At 42.5% G+C, this 26,813-nt stretch overlaps 3 protein-coding genes and 1 non-coding gene across 18 annotated transcripts in view; 1 reads left to right on the top strand and 3 right to left on the bottom strand.

Moving 5' to 3' along the window:
- Positions 1-1,279: 1,279 nt before the first annotated feature.
- Positions 1,280-13,240, bottom strand: rfx6 (regulatory factor X, 6). Its single transcript, XM_069719083.1, has 20 exons — positions 13,084-13,240; positions 11,069-11,234; positions 10,044-10,167; positions 9,649-9,710; positions 9,423-9,500; positions 9,175-9,202; positions 8,522-8,629; positions 8,310-8,387; positions 8,106-8,219; positions 7,558-7,607; positions 7,148-7,307; positions 6,903-7,047; positions 6,587-6,696; positions 6,388-6,505; positions 5,371-5,493; positions 4,869-5,084; positions 4,071-4,374; positions 3,440-3,810; positions 2,999-3,199; positions 1,280-1,913 (listed from the first exon to the last, which is right to left on the bottom strand). The coding sequence occupies exons 1-20, from the start codon at positions 13,238-13,240 to the stop codon at positions 1,735-1,737; spliced, it is 2,892 nt and encodes a 963-aa protein (XP_069575184.1). The 3' UTR covers positions 1,280-1,734.
- A 2,842-nt stretch (positions 13,241-16,082) lies between these two features.
- On the top strand, positions 16,083-18,820 carry tdrd15 (tudor domain containing 15). The gene is given in 4 exon segments (XM_069719054.1): positions 16,083-16,105; positions 16,547-18,309; positions 18,312-18,563; positions 18,771-18,820. Coding segments are annotated over 4 exon segments (2,088 nt in total).
- A 766-nt stretch (positions 18,821-19,586) lies between these two features.
- Positions 19,587-19,669, bottom strand: trnal-cag (transfer RNA leucine (anticodon CAG)). The gene has a single exon. It is a non-coding gene; the product is annotated as a tRNA-Leu (tRNA).
- A 3,010-nt stretch (positions 19,670-22,679) lies between these two features.
- Positions 22,680-26,813, bottom strand: part of afdna (afadin, adherens junction formation factor a) — a 72,482-nt gene continuing 68,348 nt past the window's right edge. For 14 of the 15 annotated variants that reach the window (XM_069719060.1, XM_069719063.1, XM_069719064.1 and 11 more), the window contains 2 exons: positions 23,381-23,465; positions 22,680-22,874 (listed from right to left, as the gene is read on the bottom strand). In XM_069719060.1, coding sequence (XP_069575161.1) covers positions 22,718-22,874; positions 23,381-23,465 — 242 coding nt within the window. In that variant the 3' untranslated portion in view covers positions 22,680-22,717. The remainder of the gene's footprint in view (positions 22,875-23,380; positions 23,466-26,813) is intronic. The other variant, XM_069719072.1, reaches the window with a different exon arrangement.

The raw sequence follows: 26,813 nt of genomic DNA, 5'->3' as shown, positions 1-26,813 counted from the left end.
ATTTTGGTAAACACTTTTATCTGAGTCATATATCTGCCTCCATTGTTCCCGCGGAGAAAACAAATCATTACAAATAAAAAGCTCCCGACTTTCAATTGTACTCGAACGACACGATCTTTAAAGAGATAAGGATTCTACTGAGGTCTATTATTGACAAAAGCACTAACTCTTCCCTCTTCTGCTCTGTTTATTTTACCCGTTATTACAGAAAACAAATGAAAGGACAAATAGGCAACCCAAAGCAAAATGGTAATTTATTGTGGCCGTTAGAGCTTCAGCCGACAATTTATGTTTTTAGCCACATTAGCGGTATTTAACAGGGGATTTTGATTGGTCCATGTCATTAACTATTAAATGGATTATAATGAAATTTTGTTCAGACGTTCATGGTCCCCAGCTGATGAATCCCGCTGACGTTGAAGACCGGCTGGCTTTTCTTGAAGCGCCTCCTTGATATTTTTTTGCCTTTTAGTAAAATGCTTCAATAACTACTGGTTGGATTGGCGGGAAATTTGATGCACACATTCATGCTCCCCTGAGGATTCACTGAAATGCATCTGACGATCCTCAGGCTTTTAATCCAGCTTCCATCATTCTGGGTAAACTTCCAAAGCCGGGCTCAGGCTCGAAGAACTCGCCCCGATTTTTGGCAAGATTTCGTCATCGACAAGTGAAGCCGATGCAGAAGCGCAGTGCCACCGAGGGGCCACTAGGGGTTGGCTGCAAATAGGCTCCGGCTCCATAGACTCCCGTTCAACTTCTCTCATAAAATACAAAGTCAATACATTTTTTTTCTACAAGTCATTTTGGGTGTCATTCACAAAATCCACTCCTCCTTTTTTAGTTTTCTGGCGCTCCATCGGAAAATAATCCCATCGTTAATTCGATATTACGCCTCAAAAAGCGGTACGTTTTGGATGCGTGTCTGTTCGATCGAAGTGTCCTCGGTGATCCGCCGATCGCTCCTCCCCGGCTCGTCCAAACACGGTCACTTGTGGCTCCGTGAGATGGCGACGAAGGAAACACCGAACTCGAGGCTCCGAAGCGGCAGTTAAAAAAAACAAAAAAAACGACGGCCGACGCCTCTTCATCTCAACATCACTGATCTCTGGCCGCCAAAATCTCATCAGTTCATCCTTGAGTTTAAGAAAGAAAAAAAATTTGTGCCAAACTTGAAGAAAATTCTCGAAGACGTTCCTGAGATGTTGTGTTCGGACGGACAACCTGAAAACGTAGCGCCTCCGGTCACGACACCGCCTCGGGCATTTTCACCACTTAACTAACGAATTACAAGTTGCGTTTGCTTTTCACGCGTCAGGCAGCGAAGTGAAGACTTCACAGGATTTATTTACAACAGTTTGCACACAGTGGAAACGGAAGCATCACGTAAGAACAAAAGTGGAAGCTGGAAAAATTACCGGTTAAAAAATACAGAAGAAATAACTTATTTAATGATTTAAAGTACTAATACACATTTTTATGAAAGTCAACATCTATTGCTTTAACTATTGTCCCGGTAAAAACAGTCTTCTTTTTTTTTCCAACAGTATTGCTTTAAAGTCCTGGTTCATACTGCACCTCAGAGTTTTGGACGTCCCGCTTCGTATTTAGCCGAATGTCCTGGTTGTGTGTGCTCGTTTTGTTGTTGTTGTTGTTGTTGTTGTTGTTTTTTTTACCCCAAACCGATCCCGTGTAACAGCGCTGGTACGTACATTGTTCTGATGGGAAACCGCGTCACTGCACCCCTCCGGCGCCCATGAACACGGTGTTGATGGGGGGCAGCGAGGTGACCAGGTCCTGCAACTCCGAGGACGCCGTCACGCGCTGCTGGGACAACAGAGCGTCCTGCGTGGCGAACGGAGACGGGAGGCCGAACATGCAGGGGGCGGATCCCGACGAGGGGAGGGAGTGATCTGAGGAGGACACGGGGGGGGGGGGGGGGGGACATCCACGGGTGTTACAACTAAAATGTCAGTTCGTTGCGCAACTTTCCAGCCAAGTACGTCTCTGTCCGACTGAAGTTATCAAAAGGATTCTTTCGAAGTGCCTCGGATTTTTTTTTTTTTTTTGCCTTTCTCGGTAGAATCGGTAAAGTCCTGTTTTATGGTTTATAAAAAATGTTGCATCTTTGCTTCTGAGGGTTTGAACTTGTTTGTGCTGCCGGGTTTCTAAAGAGAAAAGAACTCCGAGGTGCATAGATGCATATTTTCGGGTACGACGTGCGACCAAAAAGGTTACGAAGCGCGGCAGCATTAAGCTATAACCGTTTCAAGAGGGGGGCGGAGCTTCAACGTCTGAGACCGAAGAGGAAGGCGCGTCAGGTCGAGGAGACGCCAGGTGGGTTTTTCTTTGACGTCGGCGGCGGTCGTGCCACCGTTGAATTCGTCCCCCCCAGAGTCAGACCGTCGACACCGAGTTCCACCGGGACCTTCTGAGGCGTCTGAGGGTTGTTAGCGCTGTTAGCTGTTTGTGAACTTGAGTTTAGTTGTTTTTTAGCAAAATTAGCTTTTTGTTATTTTTGTCAGCTGGTTGTTAACTCAGGTTAAGCAGTTTTTTTTTGTTTTTGTTTTTTTAGAAATGTGATGTTTGTTAGCTTTGTTATCTCCTGGGACGCTCCGAGGGAAAAACCTTCGCTGCGACCCACCTAAACTTCGGTTCTCCGGCACGACAACGCGCCTACTTTTAGCTTTGAAGATGGCACCTCCTCCCACGGCACCGTAAGGACGCTGTAAAAACTGCACCGAGTCGCAGAGGAAAAGCCGTGCCGTAAAAAAAAAAAAAGTCGCATTCCTTGCGTTTTCTTATCTCGTGAGATTTCACAAGTATGAAGCGATGTAAAGTCTGTCTGTTCCCACTAAACTGACATTATTTGACAAGAAAAAAAAAAAAGCCCCTTGAGCAACAGACAATATTAAAAGTAAAACCTTTAAAAGTTTCTTTCATGTGTTTGTCCGGGTTGCATCCCGACCCACATACTGTACAACATGTTAGCGCTGACCTGCTCCGATTTCGGCTTCGCTGAAAAAGGCTCCGGTCGTTTTCCGCCCCGGTTCGTCCAGGATGTTCAGCGGATCGTGGATCTCCGAGTACGTCGAGGCGAAGGGGCGGAGGCTGCCGACGCTGCTGATGACGGACACGTGCTGGTCGACGAGCGACGTCAGGCGCTGGCTGTCCAGGTAACCGCTGTTGCCGTAGTAACCTGCGGCAGGGAAAAAGAAAAAGGTCGGGAGTTGAGCGGTTTTGCGGGCCGACTTCGTGTTCATGATTCGGCGCTGTTCGCTTTTGTACGCGGTGAAACAGGGGTTCTCAACCTGGGGATCGCAACCCCGTCCGGGGTCCAAATGAAAAAAATCTGAGGGGTCAACCAGATGATTGAAGAAATAAAAATTGAAAGAAGAATCAGAAAGTTTAGACCTCGCCGTACGACGAGAGTCCTTACCGCCGTGTCCCGTGACCGAGTACGTCTGTCCCTGACACCCACCGCCACCCAGGTTCAGTCCCGCCCCCACGAAGCCGAACCCCTCCGCCGAGTCCAGAATCTGGGCTGCCGTCTGAGGATCCAGCCCCTGTTCGCTCTGAACCGGATCTGAAACCGAAGTGTAGCCGGACGTGGACCGGACCGCGGAGCCGTAGGGCGTTAGGGAGCAGTTGGAGCCGCTGACCGCGTGGTGGACCGGCGCCGGATGGTGACCGTAGAAGACTTCTTTACTCAGCTGCTGGTCAGTGAAGGACGGGTACCGGGACAGGTGGCAGGCCAGAGACGAAGCCTGAGACTGGACCGAGGAAAGACACTGGTTCTGGTTCTGAGGCCTGAAACGCAGAACGAAATGAATCTTCAGAAAAGTGAAGTGAACACAAGTTCTTTTTATGTAACTATCAGATATCTGCAAATCAAGATGGACAATTCTTCAAGTGTCCCAGGATAAAATGATCTTCTTTTATGATGGGATTTATCGAATATATGATCGTGTTTGTAGTTTTTGTGTGTTCTGTTTTTTTGAACATAAATCTGATCTAATTTTTAAATATATATATATATAAATCTAACGAATGTTATAAACGAAGCTGACCTGAGAGCGGTCTGGTAGTTCGGGGTCGAGGAGCCGCCGGCCGGAGGAAAGTACCCGGAGCCGGTCGGAGGTAAGCAGTTGTACAGGGTCTCCGGGTAGGAAGAGCAGGGGCCGGGCTGGGCCATCGCGCCAAGAGAGGAGAGGCAGGAGGAAGAGGAGGAGGAGGACGAAGACGAGGAGGACGTCAGGGGCCTCCCCGCCATGGGCCCCTGGTTGATGACGGAGCCTCGGTGCACCAACGTCGCCGGAGAGATGGGCGGCGTCATGAGGGGTCCGCTGAGCTGAGAGAAGTCCATCTGACCGCCTGAGTGGCGAAGAAGAAGAAGGGAAACAGGGACGCTGCGGTTTTTGTGTCAAACTCTGGAAAATTGGCTTTTTTTTGTTTTTTGTTTGTTAACTTGTCAACTTTGTTAACTCGAGCTTAGCTGGTTTTACGTCAAAATTACCTCTTGACGTAGTCGGCCGGGTGTCAGACCGTCTACTGTGACGTTCAGAGGCGTCAGAAGCGGAAAAACAGTCGCCGCAAAACCACCTGAAAGTCGTGCGATGGCAACAATTTCTCAACGGCAGACTCGTTGCTCCACACCACCCCCTACTGGATGGATTTGGCTTTGCGCGACTTCTTTCTGCTCGAACTCAAGAGTCACTGTTTTGACACTTTGAAGGTGACTCCGCAAAGACTCGGACCTCCCTTATTGTTATTCTTTTTTTCTCGTACTTTACGTCCATTCAAAAAGTGTTCACGAGTTTACGCTGCGACACGACATCTAACGTGTTTGGTGTTTTTTTTTTATTTACCTGAAACCGTGAACCCTGAGGTGTCCGTCGCCTGGTAGACCACCGTTTTTGCCTGCTGCTGCTGCTGATTGGTGGACAGCGACATGTAGGCGTGTTCTCCCAGAGACTCGTTCTTCACCGATTGGTCGGCGGCGGCGGCGGCGGCGACGACGACCTTGTTGCGATTGGCCAGGAAGCAGGAACTGGGCGAGGCCATGAAGGCAGCTTTACTGGCATCTGAAAAAGTGACGCGGTGGCTTGAAGTCGACAAACACAATATCCGGCAAATGCTCTGTTTGAGTTTCACCATAAAAAAATTTAAAAACCATTTCTTTTATGGTGACGTAGAGTAAACGAAAAAGCTAAATCAAGGTGGATTCAATCATGATTAACTGAATGTTTGGCAACTTTCTTGTGATGTCACTTTTTTTTTTTTTTATCATCTACAACTAGATTTAGATGTTTGGGTTTTTTTTCCATTTACTAGACACCAGATAATTAAAATGTAATTGTGCGGTGATACCTGCATTTTTCATGTATTTGTCCAGCAGGTTCTGCAGGTCCTGCTCCTTGTCGTTGTTGAACTGGGTTTCCAGAGCCAGCAGGATGTACTCGTCCAAGAGCATCCGGATCAGGTGGAAGGAACCTGCCGACGTCAAAACAAAACAAACGTAGAAACTTAAAAAGAAGAAGAAGAAAAAAAAAAAGAAAAGAAGCTGAGCTTGCGCTTTTCTTTCCACGCGTGTGTTTTCGGACCTGAAGGACCGAGCTGCTCTTTGTCTAAAGGGTCGCGAGGTTTGTGTTTGAGCTTCAGTGGGACTTCAAGAGAAAAAAGAGGGAGAGGATGAAGGGAGGGAACGGACCCACCAAATGGTCGGTGTTTATTCACGCACAACGAAAGCCGGTGTGTTTGAACAGAGAAGCACGCGACCCGCGAGATAAGACTCTGTGTAATCAAGGCGAGTCGGGGGACACTTTCAATTTATGATGCTGTTGTAGCAATCTGCTCCGAGCTGTTTGTTTGTGCGTGTGTGTGTGTGTGTGTGTGTGTGTGTGTGTGTGTGTGTGTGTGTGTGTGTGTGTGTGTGTGTGTGTGTGTGTGTGTGTGCGTAACAAGAGAGGAGGGAGTGTAAAAGTAATTAGCTGAGCAAAATTCATAAAACTTCACTCAACAAATCAGAACATTTGTTAAATATTACGTTATTATTAGCCGTAACCTGACTGCACCACAGGCCTGTCAATCAAACAGACACGCCCCTAAAAAAAAAACAAGCTTTTTTTTTTTTTTTTTTGAACGAATGAGGGATTATTTTCAGATTGACCGCCAGAAAACGAATAAGAAGGAGCGACTTTATTGATGGAGACGTTTTATCGACTGAGAATTTTACGAGAAGTTGAACGGGAGTCCACGGAGGCTTTCTTCGGAGCCGACCTCTAGTGGCACTCGGTGGTATCGCAGCTTAAGGAGCTTCCGCCTCGTTTTTCTGACCCCCGAAGCTACGTCCACTTTTTTATACCCAGCCTGTGTGTTTTTTCTTACCGAAGCTGGAGGCGTTGTTGAGCGTGAGGTTGTGCATCACTCTGGCGCCGAAGAAGCTCCACCTGAGGAGGAAATCCTGAGCTCGCTTCTTCACCGAGCGACCGCTCTGCTTCCCGGGCTGACGGAGAAAAACGAGAAAATCTGCTCAGTCGCACGTTTGTACACAAAAGGAATGTGCGTCGGGCGAGCGGGCGTTTACCTTGATGACTTTGTGCTCCACCACCGAGTCCAGCCACTCGATGAACGACTCCACCGTGGCGTTTTTCCTCAGCAGCTCCTTCAGCTCCTGGAAGACGCTGATGGAGTCATCTGGAGAAAAAAACAAAAAGAAGAAGACGACGACAAGATTAGATTGTTATTTTGTATTAGAGAAACAGAAACTGTAAAAAAAAAACTAAAAAAAAACATCGCAAATCCATTTTTTTTTTTAATTTTGTTTTTTTTTAAGCGAATTATACATTATTGGACAAACTCAAATATAATTATTTATAAACGTAAACGTGCTGTAGTCTCACACTCGGAGTAGATGTCGGGTTCCTGGTCTCCGGTCGTCGTGACGCTGAGCAGAGGCTGCGAGCTGATGCTGCTCAGGTCCACGTTGTCGATGTCCAGCACCATGCTGGTCACCACCGCCTGGTCGAACAGCGCCGGACGGGCGATCTGTTTTAAAATGATTGTTATTCAAAAAAAAAAAAAAATCATCATCGTGATGCTAAATTATCATCATGTATTTATTTATTTTGTGGTACGGCGTCGGTACCTGCGCCAGGTGTAAGAAGGACGTCTGTCTCTTCAGGGAGGAAACGAAGCCGCGTGCTATGGGGAGCTTCTTGGCCGCAAGGCATTCTGGGAGGTTTTCCAGAGAGGAGGCCAGCCAGTGCTCCCAGTGTTTGGCGAAGTTGCGGATATCTGCCAACAGACTGATATAAAAAAATGTTAATAAAATTTTTAAAAAAAACATCCTGACGTAGAAATCTGGCAGAAAAATAAAGTAAACAACAATTTTTTTTTTTATTTTTTTTAAAGTCCATTTTGGGGCCCAAAAAAAAAAATGGATGATCAAAGAAAAATCAGCCAATAAATAAATAGATGGAAAAAAACTGCACAAACTTTAGGATCCAAATTGAAACACAATCGAAGGAACTTGAAGTGAAGTTGAGGGCAACGAACCTTTCCGGCATCTCCTGCATGGTGGCAGGAATCAGAACGTCGGTCAAAACCTGACAAAATAAAAAACATATTATTATTATTATTATTATTATTACAACAGAGCAACGCACAGGAAGTTATCCATCGACCAATCAGAGAGGAGAACAGGATCTGTCCTCGTTCACGGAGGTAAGTTGTATACTTTTTTTTTTTTGCGGGTGGTGATTTTGTCTTCTGTTAAATTTAAATAGGCGACAAGTTGCTCGAACGTGACCGGTGATTCCTGGAGGATCTTTGCTGGAGGAAATCCTCGAGAGATTCAACGACTAGCTGCAAACATCAGCAGACGATTAAAACCGGATGGAAAAAAAAAACTTAAATGTTTGAGCAGGCTTTTCATTTTAATTAAGTAAGTGGTCAAAAACGACCTACGAATCGGAGTTGTCTGTTTCTACACCAGAAACTAAGAAGAACATGTTTGCAACTAAATTTGAGGTGTTTTATTTTTTTGCCACGTTTGCATTTAATATAACTTTTTTTTTTTAAAAAGACGGTATTGTCACGACAACCTTGTAGAGGATGGAGTCGCAGACGCAGAAGATGTCGACGATGACGGGGTTTTCCAGCAGCGGCAGCAGGTGGTCGGGCATGCCCTGCCAGAAGTGCAGCAGAAAGTTCTGGATCTGTAAAGGGAAAAAAAAAAATGTATGAAGTTAAATCAGTTTGAGTGTCATCGTGTCAAACAAACAAAAAAAAAAGAATTCTCTAGTCACCTCCTCGAAGTTCACATTGATGGCGTTGTCCAGGATGCACTGGCAGTGTGTTTTATACATCATGATCAGAGTGTCCACCTGAAAAACAGCATCTGACATCTGACCCTCCGAATCTACCGCTTTAAATTGGATTATTTTCCAGGTCTCGTTGAAAATTAAAGTGTCAGCGGGTTTTTTTGTGGGTTTTTTTGGTTTTTTCTATCACCACCCACCTTTTCTCTGGAGACGTGTCCCTGCAGCAGAAGATGCTGCGCGTTGGGGAAGTCTGGCAGCAGCGTTCCGGTTTTAGAGCTCAAAGAGTATTTCCTGGTGAAGCCGCCCTGCAAAAAAAAAAAAAAAAAAACACGACAATGCCAGGATTGTTTGTTTTTTGTTGTTGTTTTTTTTTCCAAGTTAAAAAATTTCAAGTTCCTCTGCTGCCATAGAAATGTGGGTTCAACATGCAGGTTGGTTTGTGAATTGTACTTTGAAGCCTCTAGAGTTTGACAACCTGACTGTCAATCAAATCTGGTTCAAGAACAAAAGTTCACATCAGGTATGTTTTATTTAAAATTACAATTTAAAAAAAAAAAAAAAGAAAGCATTTTACCAGAGTTTTAACTTAAAGAATCCATGATGGATTTTTTTTATTTTACTTTTAAATGTATTTAGTTTAGTGAACTCGCAGCCATACATTCATTCAACTCATCATTTCAAGTCAGAAGAACTCATGTTCAAAAGTGCTGAAGTTGTCTGAAAATACATTTTTTGAAGTTGAATTAAATTAAAGCCGATAAAACGTTATAGTCACATAAAGTTAATTAAGAAAAGATGAGTTAATTAAAGTCCTCTATAATGTTTTACAGTGCAATAGAGCGAACGTTACCTCATTCTTGAGCTTGCTCCCTGAAAATCTGCAATCAAAACAAAACAGATTTGATTTTTAGATTCAGAAGATGTAAAATAAAGAAAGACCAAAGTGTCGATTTTTTTTTAGACCTTTCAAAGAGGAAAGAAATTACACGAGAACTATCACAACAAAAGCAATAAACTGACGTGGTGAATTAAGTATGTTGCTCATTCATTTTTGACTTCAATAAACTCATAGAAAATGTACAAGATTCTCAAAGTCACCTGGTCAAACCTTTCCCAGAATACACAGAGTGATAGTAAGCGCTGCTCTCCTTGATGCCGATTCCATAGTAATGATATCTGTAAAATAGCAAGAGAAAAAATGTCAAATAATCTCTTCTTCAGTGTCACTTTACAAACGTAAAGTCTAATAAAAAAAAAAAAATTAAATTTAAAAAAAGAGTTTCACGTTGTCGTGTGATGTTGTAAAGTTAAACTCTGAGTTTACTTGGAGTGTCCTCTGGTGCCGAGTCGTCTCGTCGTCAGAAGGGGAAACTTCTGTCGGATCGTCTGATGAGGAAAAGCAGATGTGAGCGGATGATTGTCATCAAATCAAAATTAGAGATCCCATCATGAGGCTCAACATCTGCTGTTTTTAACTGTGTGGTGTCCCTTAAAGGTGCGAACGAGGTTTCATTAATGACCGTTTGGGACACCGAAACCGAAACTCAACACGACTCGCTGTAGTTAAAAACGGGGACGAACGAGAAATAGTCAAAACAACAACAAAAAAACTTGTCATCGAAACATTTCTCTGATTTCGGTCTTTCGGATGCGCATTCGCGTCAAAAATTGTAAAGACTGATGCAAGCGGAGCCGACGAGATGACGAAGCCAACGAGACCTTTCCGAAGGTGGCGGCGCAGGCCGGCTCCAGTTTCTCCTTCCTACAGAAGTCCAGATAATGAGCGTAGAGGATGCAGCGAGGAAGACACACTCCTTCACACACGATGTAGTTCTCCTCCAGCCTGGTTGGGACGCAAAAAAATCAAAAACAAAACATGAGACGTCCAAGAAAGATGCTAAATCTCTTCATGACAGCTTGAACCTGCAGGGCTTTAAAAAAAAAAAAAAAGTTCCCGTTATATTTGGCTGCACGGTTGCATGGGAATTTTTTTGTTTTTTTAAAGCCCTGCAAGTGAAAACGTGAAACTTCCACGCCTACATGCGGCCAAGCGTAGCTATCTCACGTTTTGCCGTATAGTTGGACGGGCGTGTCTATTTCACGTTTTGACGCGCTACCGGGGCGCTACGCGGCATTAAATCAAAAATTCTGCATGGTGTGAGCTTTTAAAAAGTTCCTGTGCAACCGTGCAGCCAATTATAATTTAAGCAGAACGTAAATGGATCTCGCCATGACGTCTTTTTAACATCTTGTCGAATTTGGATTTAATGATGCGACGAAACGTGAAATAGCTACGCTTGGTCACGTATAGGCGTGAGAGTTACACGTTTTCCTGTTGTGGACAAAAATTGCACGTAATTCACAGGAAAATGAAACTTTTTGTGAAAAAATACAGTTCAAGTTATGAAATAAGCACACTGGGTGGGTTTAGTGACAAAAAAAAACAAAAAAAACATGGTCGGGGTCGGGAAACAGAAAATTAAAACTCAAGAAAAACAGCCTCAATGCCACCGAGCCACCTGTCCCGCCTCCAAATACCGCCCGAGATATACGGTACTTCAGTTACATAATCCCGTGCCACGCGACATATACGTGCGTGTAAGTTTCACGCTTACAAAAAAAACGTGTAACTTTCAGCCCAAAGCGTGGCCATCTCACGTTTTTCTTTTTCACCGCAGTCGACACGGCGTGTCTATTTCACGCTTTTGCCGAGAGACGCTCGAAGCTCGTACTGCGCGTCTCACCACTGCAGAGTGAGCTGCGTCTGCTTCTTCTTGTCCTTGATGATCTGACTGATGGTCTTCCTGGGGGAGGCCACGCCCCTTCTGGCGGTCGGGTCGGGGTTCAGGTCCGCCGGGTCGTGCTCTTCCTCGTCCTCCTCCGACGGCGTCTCGTTACTGTCCTCCGCCTCTGAAAAAGACAAAACACAGAGTCCTATTAGCTAAGAAAAAAAAGTTATAGTAAGAAACAGCGCATCCGATTCCTCACGTTTCCACCGTTTGTTTTAAAACACGTCACATTTCATCTTTTTAAAATCTCCCTTCGTGTAAACTCTTCATCTTTTCTTCTTCTGTCTTCACAGTCTTTAAAGTATCACATGTCCAAACCTTGAATTAGTTCACTGCTGGGCACTCATCTTTCTTTACTAACAGAATATTTGTACATTTCACTCTCACTGTTTCTTGTTCACCTTCAGTGACTCCTCACTTGCCTCAAGGTTTTTCTTGTAAAATAAAACACAGCTTTTCTTCTTTCTTTTTTTTTTTCTTCTTATAAATCTCATCACTGGCTCTGATGGGAATGGAGAAGAAGACATTAGTTTGAGTTTTTCTGACCTTGAGGGGGAGATTTGTGCTTTCGTTTTCTCACTTAACTCCGATTATTTGCGCGGTAAACAATAAATCACACGAGCGACGTTTAAAAAAAAAAAAAAGAAGCAATTAAATAAACGGACACATTATTTTTTTGAAGTGTGCCGCAGCTCCGTTTCCACTTGTTCTCCCGCTCGATGGGAACGTTTTTGTGAATTTCTTCTTTTTTTTTTTTTTGGTCACAAAGAGTTTGTATTTTTCTAAAAGAAAACGTCTCCATGCAAACTGGAACAAAAGACGCTCTGCAGCATGAAAAGAAAAGAAAAACAAGACCGAACTCTTCTGAGGTCAAACGTCAAATTGCTAAAGTGAAGAAAATAATTGTGGAAACTAATCGCAACAAGGTGACGATAAAGTGGCCAACGAGACAAATGAAAACGCTCATTTCAAAACCGCAACAACAAACAAACAAAAATACGCGGGTGATATTTTGTGTTTAGAAATGCAATAAGACACTTCAAGAGCAAATAAAGCTGCAGTCCGAATAATATCATCAGCGTCCAAGTTCAGCTGCACTTTAAACATGTGGATGATTTCCAAAACTTTAACATCTGTTGTTTTTGGATAAAAAGCTGAAAGGAAGTGGATTTGAATTCAAGAAAAGTGCAAGATAAAAAAAAAAAAGTTCACTGTAGATAATAAAAAAAAATACTAATAAAAGTAACAGAAGATACATTAAACTACTTTATTTGACTAATTAACACAGATCGAGCAGCTGTTAGTCTTTGGAAACAAACAAGACGTCGATTCGAAGCTTCATCGATCATTTTAGAAAAGATTTACACCTCAGAGTCGGAAGAATTTGGTGAAACGATGACACTAATAATCCTAAATATAGTTTATTTGTGACATTTAATGGCTTTAATGCGAAGTGCATTTTGTCCTTCTTTTTTTAAAACGTATTTGGGGATCGTGAAAAGCTCATATTTGGTCTCTGATTCTTCAAATTTGCCCCCCCCCAAAAAAACCCTGTTGATATAAAAGAAGCAAACGAACATCAGAGGATTTCTGTGGAGCTGAATTTACATTTACGTAAACTGTCGAAATTGAAAGCTGCATTTCAGAATATTTATCTCATTCCCTAGTTCTGGTCTTCAATGACATCTTTCTCCCGTTTTTTTTTTTTTTTTTAAAGTTTCTTCATCATCTTCTCACGAAAGAAACTCGCGACGGTAAATAAATAAACGAAATCTCGGCGTCGCTTTAGTGAAGTTGCAGCACCCCCACGTGGTGGATCCGTGTCACCGTTTCACCTGAGCACATCTTGAGATTGAGCCACAGAAATACAAATTCAGCTTTTTAAATAGCACGTCGGGGGGGGGGGGGGGGGGGGGAGAAGATACAAGGGGAGGAAGTTGAATGAAAGCGCGTGGACTGATTTGAATCACCTGATTTAATGCCGGAGTCGTCCTCCTGGTGGAAGTGCGTCCGTGCGTCGAGGTCCGCGCGCGTTTCATCCGGTGAGCCGCGCGCGGTCTTGGTGAAGGAGCGGATGAGAAACACGCCGTCTCTGGCTGAGCTGCCGCTGCTGCGTTTCATCGGCATGGTGACAGAAACAGGATTGGGAAACAAAAACAAAAACAAAACAACAAAAAAAAGAAAGACCTGAAGAACAGCTAAAATCCTGAAAGCATCGTTTTATATCCTTAAACACTGTTCGTCCAGGAAAAGATGAAAAGAAAAAAAAACCTCCACTGACGTCATCTCGTCCAACATTTTGGACCAGAAAAAAAAAAAGTGAGGGACAAAAAAAAGTCCCGTTTTGCTGTCGGACAAGCTGAGACTTAACAAAGCTCGAGCTGTGTGACGGCAGAGCTACTGAAGCCCGGGGGATGCATTCATCATATTTACAGAAGACGCGGGGCTAATCCAGTTTATTAATGATTAACAGAGAGAGAGAGGAAAAAAAAGGCACATCCATCTGTCCCCATCCGTCCGTCCATCCATCCGTCCATCCACCTCCCACAGTCAGCTGGTTCTTTACACAAGCTTAAACACACATAAAAACAACACGCAGTCAAAGCTTTGTTTTCATTTTGAACTCAAATGCCTGTGGATGCAGCCGGATATCATTTCATGTGTTTTGTTTATTGGTTATTTTCAGTGAGACTTTTATTTGCATAATAAAAGATTATTATTATTATTTTTTTTAATCTAATTTTAGCTGCATCCACCACTAGAGTTACAACGTATTACCTTTAATAGCAGTAATAGTGTTTATTATGTATTTGGTTAAATCCTGTTTTGCGCCTATTAAATGCTTCAATAACTTCTCGTGTGAACATCGCAGAACCAAAATATTTAAGACGTCCCTTTGGGATCATTGAATTAAAAGAATAAATCACTTAATTTGGTCATCTTTGTGAAGATGTAGGACATTTAAAGACGCAAACTGCAATGAGAAAATACTTTTCTGTTTTTAAAGTTAACCTAACAAAATATAAAATACGAAACTCTTTAAATGTACTTTTTTTTGGCTCCCTACCTTTTTCCTTTTCCACAAGTAGACACAATACGTAACGTTGATATGTTAAATTATTTTCAAGTTGTCCACTTTAGTTTTGAAGATACTGTTAGTTGCCTATTTATAAAGAAACATAACCTCCAATGAACTTTTAGTCGTATATGTCATTGGTATGTAACTTCCCAGTGATTTTGAGAGCAGTAATAGTTTGATATCGACACTAGTTTTTGGTTAAAGAGACATTTGTTTCATGTGTAAACACAGTGTAGGCGCCGGCTTCCACCCAGCAGGGGGCGCTGCAGGCAGGGCTAAATTGATTTTCCATTACAATGTGCTTTTGCTGTTATAATAAATAAATCATATCACAAAATAGCAAAGAAAATTAAAACAGCAAATTATCACAATAAGGCAGCTGCAACTAGACAATCTGGCTTTTTTTTTTTTTTTTGGTCAAAATAATGAACTAACTTTTTTCAGATTTTTGCCATTCCTTAGTAAGAAATACATCATGAGCAACCTTAAGAAGAATCAAACACCACGTGCCTGAAAGTAAGGCCATACAATGTCGTGTTTCAAGTCCTGGTACTTTGAATTCAACGTAAGCTTCAACCTAAACTCGTTTAAAATGTGTCTTAAATAATTTATTTTGCATTTCTGATCATTTCTGATCATTTCAGATTTCAGATCATTTCAGATCATTTCAGATTTCAGATCATTTCAGATTTCAGATCATTTCAGATCATTTCAGATTTCAGATCATTTCAGATCAGTCTGTGACGGTACACGGACTTCAAAGTTGTTTTACCGGGAGTTGATAAAAGAGGCGCAGCAGGAAATTAAAACCGGTCTCCTGATTACGGGTCTGCAGCATCTTCTGCATCTTTGGGGGACTTCGTGAATCCTTTTAAAAAGGTAGGACACGAGCATTAATGAGAGACGGGTAACTGCAGACAGGAAGACGTCCAGAGGGAACTGTGACTGAGGTTAATGACGCAGACAGACCCAAACTAATGAACATCGTTAACGATGATAGCTGTTAACGCCGCCATGTAAAAAAAAAAGCCTGCCGAGTCTCTTTAGGTTTGTCCGGACTCTTCGTGCCCTCTTATGGGTTTAGGGGAAAAAACAAAAACAGAAAAAAAAATTTGCCCAGTTTCCACTTTAAAAAAAAAAAAAAAAAAAGTATTTTCTACGAATTAAAACGCACATTGACGCTGTTGGCATTCAATTAAAACCAACCTACAAGGATAAATGCAATTTATATATTTTTCTAATGTTTTTCATATTGATTATCAACAGCACGTGGAGCTTTGGCAAAAAATAACTCGGTTGAAGGCTGTCATTTACCCACTCTGGAAGTCACCGAAAACGTTATTTTTAGCCTTTATTTGTTTACATATTGGAAAATTAAGATGGCCGAATTCCCGAGTCGGTTTCCCTTTAATGCCGTGTCGCATTGGTTGTATTGATAACTGTCAATGAGTCACTTAGATATTGAGGGAAATTCAAAAACGTTCAAAATCCCAGGCAAGTTCTGCAGATATAGGTTTCTCTTTTCTTAGATTAAGCAGGCGTATGGACGTTTTGTTCACAATATTTATGAGATGATGATATTATGTTAAAGTCCAAGTGGCACTGTATCAAAGGGCGTGCATGTCATATCTATATGTTTCAGATCTTTGTGATTTGATTAAGTTAAGCCTCCAATTTTATTTTTGCAATTCCACCATAGACGTTTGTGGCTGAACGTGACCGAGTGTGTCTCTCTTTGCAAGAATATTTAGGAATTTAGCAGATTTATTTTAAAAAAAAAAATAAAAAAAAAGAAAGCAGAGAGATTAAGTCTTATTGGAAGTACATTCAACACAATCTTGTTCTTTCTCAGGTTCTGTTTGGGATGTGACGGCTCCTGATTCGGCTGCCATGCAGTCAGTGCTGCAACAAAAGTGAGTAAAACAATGTGGTAAAAGTAAAATGATGCTGACACTGTCTTTTTACTGATCAAAAATACAATTTAGGCTTTTTAGGGACCGATTTCTACTTTAATGCCTTAAATTGTTGGATAAAGTAAATCAGAGTTGACATTTAGTCATATAAAAATACCCCCAAGCTTCAGACCTGCATGTTTCTTATCCGGGGTTATTGGCCCCACCAACCGACCCAAATATTTATTGTTTATGCTTCTCTTTTCTTTGTCCGCTCTCCCTTCACTTCAACCCGTCGAGGCAGATGACCGCCCACTTACGAGCCTGGTTCCGTCCGAGGCTTTCTTCATTTTCGATTGTTGACTTATCGGGTTTCCTCTCTATAATGTTTGTAAACTGAATTGAACCGGTATTTTAGTTTGAACAAAGGTTGGTAAATTTAAGTCACTTTTAATTTTGCAGGCCTCAAGACCGTGGACCACCGGCACCTCGGGTGGCCCTCAGGATAACTCACTTGGACTGGACCCCCGAGGCGACCCTGATACACTTCCAGGGACAGTACCGCACCGTACACGAGCTCGACTATAACATCTTGCAGGGAGAAATGCAAAACGCGCCAAAGACTCGAGCCGCCGTGGACATCGGCGAGTTTTGCCTTGTAGAAGACGCGACTTCGGCCCGCTGGTACAGAGGACGAGTTCAGAGCCGAACGGAGGACTCGTTCGAGGTTTTCCTCGTCGATCACGGTAACATCTTGAGCGTCGACGTCGCCCGGATCTCTTCCTGTTCGGACGACCTGCTCATCCTGCCTCCGAAAGTGGTCTCCGGCTTTCTGGCGAACGTCCTGCTGCTACGAAGTTGCCCTCGCTCCGCGGTGCGCGAGTATTTATCGAGTCTGATTGGAGGAAATGTCGCGGGATACATTCAATCGCTGCTTCCCCACAGAGTCCTCCTGTTAGAAGCCCCCGACGTCAACGCGGACCTCGTTGGACATGCCTTCGGACGGCACGTGGACGCGGACACTTTCCTCCTCCTGGTCCAAATGCTTACAAACGTGCCGCTCGAACAAAACGTAGAGCCGGTCCCCGACTTGCTCGCCGACATCCTGTCGATCCGCGGGCCGAGATTGAACCGCGGGACACGCGACAAAGTGCGAGTGACCGCCGCCGTCCACCCGCGGCTGTTTTACTGTCAGCCGGTCGGCATGGAAACGGAGCTCTCGGAAATGTCACGGAAGTTGGCCGCGGCCTGCGAGGGCGGACGCGGAGAGCGCGACGAGAAGACTCCGGAGAACCTCGGCTTACTGTGCTCGGCCAAAGGCAAAGACGGGAGATGGCGCAGAGGCTCGGTGCGGTTCCTCCCCGTCAACTCTCGAGTCAGAGTTCTGTTCGTCGACTACGGGTTCTCCGAATCCGTCGGCGTCGAGAACGTGCGCCGGTTGCCGCCCGGTTTCGAGTCGGCGCCCGCCGCGGCGCTCCAAGCTCAGCAGTTGAGTTTCTCCAAGGCCGGCCTGCTCGGCGACGCGTTGGATGTGGAGATCAGCGGTTACGACGAGGAACGCCGTCTGTACTCCGTCGCCGTGTTTGGCGCCGAAGATAACCGCGCGAGGGAACCGGAGCCCGAAGAGAAGCTTCCTTCGACGAAGGCCGAGTACGTCTTTGAGGCCGAAGAGCTGTCGCCTCAGAGCGGCCATTTGAACTACGAGCGAATCGCGGGAGAAACGCTGAGGAGAACACTGGAAGCGGAAAGGCTTCGGGTCGACTCGGTCTTCGTTGGTTACGTCACGCACGCCCAGAATCCGAACCACTTTTGGATCAGGACGCAAAAACGCAGCGGTGACTTTGAAAAAATGATGACAAAAATGGAAGATCACTTCGGTCACGTGAAGCTGGGTGAAGACGCGCTCTCGGATCCCGAGCCCGGGACGCTGTGCTGTGCACTTTATGAGGAAGACATGCACTTCTACAGGGGTGTCGTGGTCGACACTCTCAAGCACGGAGCCGAAGTTCTTTTTATCGATTTCGGGAACATTGAAAAAGTGCCGCACATGTTGGTCAAGAAGATTCCCGAGACATTTGCCGGCACGTCGGCATTTGCTTTTCCGTGCACTCTCGCCAACATCTTTCCTCTGGACGAAGTCTGGACCGGCGCCCCGTCTGACTTCTTCAGAAAGGCCGTGTTGAACAAAGCCTGGCGAGTCCACGTTCTCCAGATGAGAAAAACAAATTTGTCGTGGACCTCTTCGAGATGGGAAGCGACAGTCGGAGTATCGCCGACCTCCTGGTTTCCTCCAAACAGGCCGAGTACATTCCCGTGGTGCAAAATCGTGCCCGCGTGACGGAGAAAACGAGGCACCGACGAGTCGGCGTGGAAAAACGGACGGTGGAGGGTGGACGTTCCTGCGGACGGCGTCCACGTCGCCAAGGAGACGGTGGACGCCGGACAAGGAGAGTCGCGTCGACGTCCCGCCGGGACTCAGGTACGCTCGTATCACTCTTTTAAAACACGATCATTTTGAATGGAAGATCAAACTCAGTATTTAAATACCACAATTTTTTTTTTTTTTTTACCCGCCGTCTTTTTCAACCAAAGTTTAAAAAAAAAGTTACTCACAAAAAATCTGCGATTTCAACAACACGACAACAATAAAAAAAAACGTATAAAACTTAATGTCTCACTCGTTCAGGTTCCAGGAGCAGAGTTCCTATGAAGCTCCTTCCCGAGACGCCGATGTGATGAAGACTCTGATGAAGCTGAGGGTAAAAAAAACAAAAACATTTTTAGTTTTTGGGCGTCTACACTAGATCTTGTAAAAAAACAATTTTTCTTCTATAACAGGCGTCCTGATTTAATTTTTTCCAGACTTATTACGAGTGTCAAGATATGTTAAGTCATTTATTTTTCTCTTGTATGATGTCATTCAGTTTCGAGGCTTTGGTCATTTTGGGTATCTGTTGTTTAAACGGCCCTTTATGTTAAAACACATTTGGTTAAATGGGGAGAACTGCAGCATTTGTTTTTGATGAGGTGAACTAAATAAATATGTTGCTGCCACGGAGGCATTTCTGTTTAATTAATTCGAATTTTTTTTAATTGCAGTTTTATTTTTATTTTTCACAATAATTGGAAGTTTTTGTAATTCCTCTCTTGTTTTGAATAACATTTGGAGTTGAGGTCTTTATCAGGTGCCAAATTAAATCCTTACAAATGCTTTTTACTCTCCCATACTTTGTTTTTATTATTATTTTTATTTAATTGAGTTATTTAAGGGTGCGGGAAAACAAAAATATGAACAAATGTAAAAACAATGACTTGAACAGTCATGTTAGGCCACTGGATGGTGCTAAGGAAGGAACATTACCGTGGACACATGCAATGTAGTAATCGGAAAACAAATCATCGGTTTGGGTCCTTTGATTGTTCATTAAATTTTGATAAAGATCCACACAAACGCCAAAAGCGGAGACGTTTGTGATTTACAAGAAAGAAAAAAAAAAGCTGCTGTCAGAAGTGGGATTCGAACCCACGCCTCCAGAGGAGACTGCGACCTGAACGCAGCGCCTTAGACCGCTCGGCCATCCTGACTTGTGCACTCTAGATGCCAGATTCGACTTATAACCCTTAACCGGACAGCTCTGTGGGTCTCGACAATTTTAAATGTTCTTTCCGCGTTTTGATTCTTCTTCTAAAATAAAATGAGGAAGCAGTAACGTCACACCGCCATATTTGCGCATTGCAAAAAAAAAAATAAACCACCTTATTTATGACAACGAATCTGGAACTTACAAGACAGCAAATTATTTCGGAAAATTACGCGCTCACGTGTTTGAACCGACGTGAACTTCGAAAGGAAACGGAACGTATAATGTTGCCATGGACACGGTGAATTGCACTGTGGGTAGTAACGTTCATATGCAGCGTATGGTCGTAACATTAATTCGTTTTCTACTTTTTAAAGCTGGTCTTTGTTTACATTTTTTAAATAAAATTACGCCGAATGAACCACGAACAGTTGTTTCCAGCTGCGAGCCATTTGAACGCGCCGTCAACTTTCACCGAATCCTTTCAATACCGAAGAATACGTAGAAATTGGATGATTCTTAGGCGACTTCTGAAACGGTCCACTTCCTGTCCCGTTATTCTAGAATACGTCATTTTAAGACATAAGAGTCGTAATTGGAAGATAAAGTCAACGAGCAGTTAATACAAAGCGTTTCTGCATAAACGAAAATTAAATGTTAAAACCTTTATTTGTTTATTTGTATTACGTTCCTTTAAGAAGCGCCAGCAGCACATCCGGGAACTTCACGTCCACGAAAATGATTTCCTCGATTAAAAATACCGATTAGTAGACATTAAATTAAAAACAGTCAAAATTATCAGTCATATGGGTCTTGAAAAAAAACTAAAAATAATTACAATGCTTACCTTAGTGAAACAGAACTGCAGTACCAAACAATACCAATACAAGTCCTGTTAAAACCTTAATCTGAAGGAGCATAAATTTAATGTAAATACTCAAGTAAAGAACCAGAAACGGTGTAAAAAAATTAATTAATCAGCTTTAACTTTGTTACTAGGACGAGTGTGTGATTTAAAAAAAAAAAAAAGCTGGTAATTAAATCTAAAAAAAATTGTTTTTAAAAAGCTTCTGTGTTGATAAACTTCTAAAAAGGTAAAATTGCCTATAAAATAATATATATATATATTTGTTTTTAAATGCGGTGATGAAAGACCACACTTCCAGCCTGCACTGTTGAAAAATCTGTATTTATTAATGATTTACAAAAGGCTAAACATGAAACCATTTGAATGATTCAGTTCATTTTGAAACCTAAAAAGGAAAAGTTGTATTTCTGAGGAGGAAGGAAGGAAGGGAAGGAAGGAAGGAGGGAAGGAGACACGTCGTGTGGGGTTATTTATCATAAGAGCGTCTTATTCTGTTCATGTGGAATCTGTTTTTTGTTTTTTTTTAAGTGAAGGCTCCTGGAGAGAAAAATAAAATCAGTCCACACAGGATGGAGTCACTCGAAACAAACTGCAGAAGAGACACACATTTTAAAACGTCACTTATTTCAAAGTCCTATTTTTTTTTTTTTTCCTTCCCTATAACGTCGGCACGGCAACGGTGGCGGTGAGTGAGCTTCAGAGGAAAGTGTTCAAATTATGTCACGTTCAAAAACATCTGGATCCCTGCAACTAACAGCTGGTGTTAAAAAAACAAACACTTTTTTTTTTTTTTTTTTCTGCCCGTAAATGCAGAAAAACACAGATTAATACCACAGAAGAAGAAGTCCCAAACGTTAAACCCGCCTCTCAGAACAGTTTGCAGACACATATTCAATATCAGAAACAAAAAGCTTTTGTGCAAGTAATGTTTTGTTTTTTTTCTCCACGAAGGTTTGAAATAAATATCTGTAAAGCAAAAACAAAGCACTTAAAAGAGTAGCTGTAATTTCTTGTTTTTATTATTATTATTATTAATGATAAAAACCAACAATAATCACATTTTGAGTGAAAAGAGTTCCTTTTTTTTTTCTCCTGCCTTGAATTTGAGGATACAATCAGTCAAATTAATCTCACACAACTCGGCAAAAACGGAAAAAAAAAAAAAAAAAAAAAAGACTTCCATTTAGAAGGAAATAAAAAAATAAGAGTTTACCTCAAGTTTGGGGGGAGAGAAACATTTAAAAAAAAATGTAACTCCATTGACAGCGAAGGGGCAGTGAGGTTGTCGGGGGGGTTTCTGTTAAATCGTAATTAGTTCTGCGGTTGACTTTTTTTTTTTTAGGTTTTTTTTTTTAGTTTTAGTTTTCCTGGCAGGTTTCTACAGTAGTAAAAGAGTGAGACGGTTGTGGACCCGAATATTTACAGTAATGTTGTGCACTTTTAAAGATCCTCCTCTGGACCGTAACGATCCTCCGCTGGAGAATCTGTTCAAGAGTTTTATCTAAAACATCACAGAAGAAAACAAAAAAGAAAAACAACAAAAAAAAGAAATCCCATGCTTTCCTGCTACGGAATGAAATAACAGTGTTTCCACTCACTGAGCGTTATAAAACAAAAAAACAATAAAACTAAATATTGGTCTGGAGCTCAACAGTCGGGCGTTTCTGTTGGCGAGAAGGAATTAAAAGAGTGAAAAAAACAAAAACAATGCAGAAAAAAAAAAGCTTATAATAACTGAAAAAAGTCATATTTCTGGTAAGCTATTAAAAAAAAAAAAAAAAAAAAAAGGTAAAATGAGAATGAACCTTTTCTCCGCCCCGAGAACCGTTTCACAAACAAAAATATATCCCCTCCCCTTGTCATGTGATTCTCAACTAGATATAATTAAAACTTCTTTTTTTTTTTTTTTTTTTTACAGTGCTTCATCGTTATATATCTTTGACGGACTTTAAACGGGAAAAGGGGAAGAAATTCCAAAGCCGTAAATGTCTCTCCTTCGTCCAAAAAAAGAAAAAAAAAGAAGTGAACGGTCCAGTTAATCGATGATTTAAAACAACAGAAACAGGAGGAGACGGTCAGTGTGAGGGAGGGGAGGGGGAGGGGGGGGACGTTTCAGGTGGTGGTGTAGAGGGGAGGAGGTGAGGGGGGAAGGGGGAGGAGAAAAAAAATGTTAGAGGCTCGGGTCTACTGCTTGGTGTTGAGCTCGTTCTCCAGCTCCATGAGTTTGCGAGAGGCTTTGACCTTGTTGGAAACCTCCTTCCCCTGAGAGAAGAGACGCTGGCGCTCCTTGAAGGTCAAATTCTCCGGCGGGCCGCTGGGGTTCGAGTTCTCCTGCTCCTGACTGCAACACACGCAAACATCACGTGATGCAGAAATATATTTGTTTATATTATTTTGTAAGCAGGTAGAAAGAAAAAAAAATTAAGACGCATTTAAAGCCAAAATATCTGAAGCGCCCCCTTGTGGCTTCTTGCTGTACACGTCATAAGCCCCGCCCCCATTCTTTTTTAGTGGGCGGGACATTAAGCCAAATTTTTACATCATCATTGTTATCAAGAGGATGTTTGTTCATAGACATTAAAGACAGTTTAAAATAAAACAGTGGATTTTAACATTTAAGTAGCAGGTTGTGAAAAAAAAACATGTATAAAGTACAAAAAATAAAGAGTTTGTTCTATAAATAAAGAAGAAACCAAAAAATGCTACTTAAAAAAACCATTTGTTTTATTGTAAGACAAGTTTTTAACATGTTTGTTTGTTTTTTGTTATGAATTTGTGGTTCTGTGGTTGTAAATTGTTCCACGTTACAAGGTGATTTTACACGTCAAAATAAAAGTGGAAACTCACCTCTTCGTCCATTTGTCCCGCGGGTCCTTGTAGACTTCTCCCGATCCTACAACTCCTGCCGAGTTTCCAGTGTACGAGTTAAATCCTGTTGACGGGTTCACGAAACACACAGAACACGAGTCAGCATTTTTCACAAGGAGGCGCGACACATCGAGAAACAAAAACACCTGGAGGGAGAGGAGCTGCTGGGTGGACGGACGTCGGGGTGGACGGACGTCGGGGTGGACGGACGTCGGGGTCTCCGGCTTTTTGACTTTTTAAATCTTAAAAGACTCGAAAAGCGCAGAAATGAAGTGCGTTTGGGTTTTGGACCCGGAGACCCCCCGTGAGACTCGAACACCAGCAGCTCCTCCGGTCCACGTCGCTCGGTTTCCCCACAGACCGGCACCGAGCAAAGAGGAAGAGGAGGAGGAGGAGGAGGAGGAGGAGGAGGAGGAGGAAGAGGAGGAGCCGAAGAGAGAAGCACGAGGCAGAAAACAAATCAGATCTCATCAAAGTGGAGCGAGCCGAGAAAAAAGGAAGAAAGACTGCGTTAAAAGAAAAAAGAAAAGAGGAAGAAGCCGTTGTTAAAGGGCCATTCAGGAAGCAGCACGTCGGTCTGTGGAGGCGTCGGGGGGGGTCAAAGGTCGAGGTCACCGGCAAAACAAAACATGCCGACCTCGACCTTTGACCTTCAAAAGTTCACGTTAATCGGTTTGTCTCTGTGTCGTGGCCTCAAACTGCCACACGAGGGCCTCGTTTCCTAAAAACAACAACAACAACATCAACAACATCTTCAGGTCCAGGCCAGAAAATATCGAGAAGTTCCTCCCTGCTGGTTCGAGGTGCGTTCATCACGGTCGGGATCTGAAATCTGATTCATGTCATCGAGTTTATACGGGAAAATAAAAAGCGGATTTTATACAATAAAAGTGGATTTTATAAAATAAAAGCGGATTTTATAAAATAAAAATGGATTTTATACAATAAAAGTGGATTTTATAAAATAAAAGTGGATTTTATAAAATAAGTTGATTTTTAGACAATAAAAGTGAATATTTATACAATAAAAGTGGATTTTATACAATAAAAGTGGATTTTTATCCAAAAAAGTGGATTTTATAAAATAAAAGCAGATTTTATCAAATAAAAGTGGATTTTATCAAATAAAAGCGGATTTTATACAAAAGCAGATTTTATAAAATAAAAGTGGATTTTATACAATAAAAGCAGATTTTATAAAATAAAAGCGGATTTTGTCGAATAAAAGCGGATTTTGTCAAATAAAAGTGGATTTTATGAAATAAAAGTGGATTTTATCAAATCAAACTAGAGCTCCCAGATGTTTTGGGAAACGACCGGCTGTTTTTGACGCACTTTTATTTCTTTTGTAACTTTATAAAGTATTATGAGACGGATAAATATGTAATAACTGCTACCACATCCTTAGAAGTTGTGGGATTTGTCCAGCTGCTGCGACATTAAATCTAACTTTGCGAACACACCTTCAACCAGACAGCAGGAACTTCTCGGACAACATTTTACCAAAACAGCGAAGAAGAGTTCCTCGTTCTTGTGTTTTTTTTGTTTTGTTTAATCGAATGGACTCGGATATTAAACGTCGAGTCTTAAACTCTACTAATGAGTCCGTCGGAGCAGTTGAGAGGCCGAGACACAGCGACGGGGTGTGAAACCCTCAGATTCATCCAGCTGGCAGCTCCTCTCATTTATTTATTTTTTAACCAGGAGGTCTGAAGTTTAGTTTTGTAAAGAGATTCAAGTTCACTTCAGAAACACCCAAAAAAAAAAAAGCCACATGACCACAAACTGGCAGAGAACAAAGTTCACGACCCAGAAACATTCCTCCGCCGGGCCAGAAGACGGGAAAATTATACTTCTGGCACCGACACTGAAAAAAATTATTTTAGTTTTTTTTTAAATTTTATTTCGTGCACCTTTTTTTTTCTTGTGGTTTAGATTCTTAAATAAAAAAAATAAAAAACCATCTGGGATTTATTTATTTTTATTTTGGAGCTGCCAGCTCGCGACTAAATACCACTCGTTTTTGAGTTTTTTGTGAATACATTTGAAGATTCAGAAGAAGCCGTCGGAGACTCAGGTGGCCGTTCGGTGTCACCTGAACCTGCCGTCGAGCCGCTTGTGGGGAGTTTTAGTTAGAAAAAAATAAATAAAAAAGCTGCAGCGTTAAGACGGCGTCGCAGCAAGAGATGGAGGATCAGCGGACAGACGGACAAGACAGACCGTCAGACAGACGACGAAGGCACGGAGTAAAGTTATGCAAAAAGGGGTTGATTTTTGGGAGGGAGGGAGGGAGGGAGGGAGGGAGGGAGGGGGATTAACAGACGACGAGCGAAGAATGAAAACAGACATCGAGGTGGAAGCACAGGCAGAAAAAAAAAAAAAAAAAAAATTAAAAAAGCAATAGACATCAAGCCGGTTACTGGGATGAGCTGCAGGCCACAGAGCACGGTGTGTGTTTATTATGTGTGTGAAACATGCAGATTTTTATTTTTTTAATTCCCAGGGGGGGGGGAGGTGGAGGTGGAGGAGGTGGAGGAGGTGGAGGTGGAGCTGGGGGCGGGGAGGGACGTTAGTGCGGGATGATTCGTTGGATTTGAGTAAAAGTGCCAACATGGCGTTTTTTTTCCGCCGTGACGTCCCGGATGTTGAAATGAGCAGCAGGAGTTAAAACGTTAGAGGATGAAGGCAGCAGCGGTTCCACCGGACCTCGGAGGTTCCACCGGACCACGAAGGTTCTACCGCACCACGGAGGTTCTACCGGACCTCGGAGGTTCCACCGGACCACGAAGGTTCTGCCGGACCTCGGAGGTTCTGCCGCACCACGGAGGTTCTGCCGGACCTCGGAGGTTCTGCCGGACCTCGGAGGTTCTGCTTCAGTTCAAGACCGGGCTGCAAGTTTTACAGATTCACTGAGGACCGACCGGTTGAACCAAACATTTTTTTACGCTGGGACCCGTTACTCCCTCGTAAAATACCGGCGCGATGCTTTTACTTTGAAAAACAAAACAAAAAATGTGAACCAATATTTTTGTTTTCTATTGTGATGTATCGAGGTTTCGGTGCATATTTATCATTAAAGAAGTAAATAATTCATGTGGACACATTTTTCAGGCCAGAAATGTGAAAAAAAAAAATGAAAAAAAATACAGAAATTTGGAGAAGTCCAAAAATATATAGCTTTTTTTTTCTTTTTTTTTTTTTCCATCATTTTCCTAAAATTCCCGACAGCTGCTGAACGATCAGCATTTTTTTGCTAGAACCTTAACCAAATACGTAAATAAGTCTACTCGTCTCATTGGACATTTATCACACCGTGTGATGACTTAATGACTTAATTGTCTCTAATCAAACAAAATTTTAGGCCAGAAGAGGAATTTTTTCTTTTACAGAAAAGTCACCCAAAAATTGTATT

Source organism: Brachyistius frenatus, unplaced genomic scaffold (assembly GCF_029030835.1).
Source record: "Brachyistius frenatus isolate BFR_SWC_R1_liver_20210118 unplaced genomic scaffold, ASM2903083v1 Contig_205, whole genome shotgun sequence".
Taxonomy (NCBI): domain Eukaryota; kingdom Metazoa; phylum Chordata; class Actinopteri; family Embiotocidae; genus Brachyistius; species Brachyistius frenatus.
Note: the sequence above shows the minus strand (reverse complement) of the source record. Positions and strands in the feature narration are given on the sequence as shown.

Coding starts and splice junctions, on each gene's coding strand:
- rfx6 (XM_069719083.1), bottom strand. CDS start 13,240: ATGCCGATGAAACGCAGCAGCGGCAGCTCAGCCAGAGACGGCGTGTTT. Junction 8,630..9,174: donor GGAGCAAGCTCAAGAATGAG/GTAACGTTCGCT, acceptor TTTTTTTTGCAG/GGCGGCTTCACCAGGAAATA. Junction 8,388..8,521: donor GACACGTCTCCAGAGAAAAG/GTGGGTGGTGAT, acceptor GCTGTTTTTCAG/GTGGACACTCTGATCATGAT.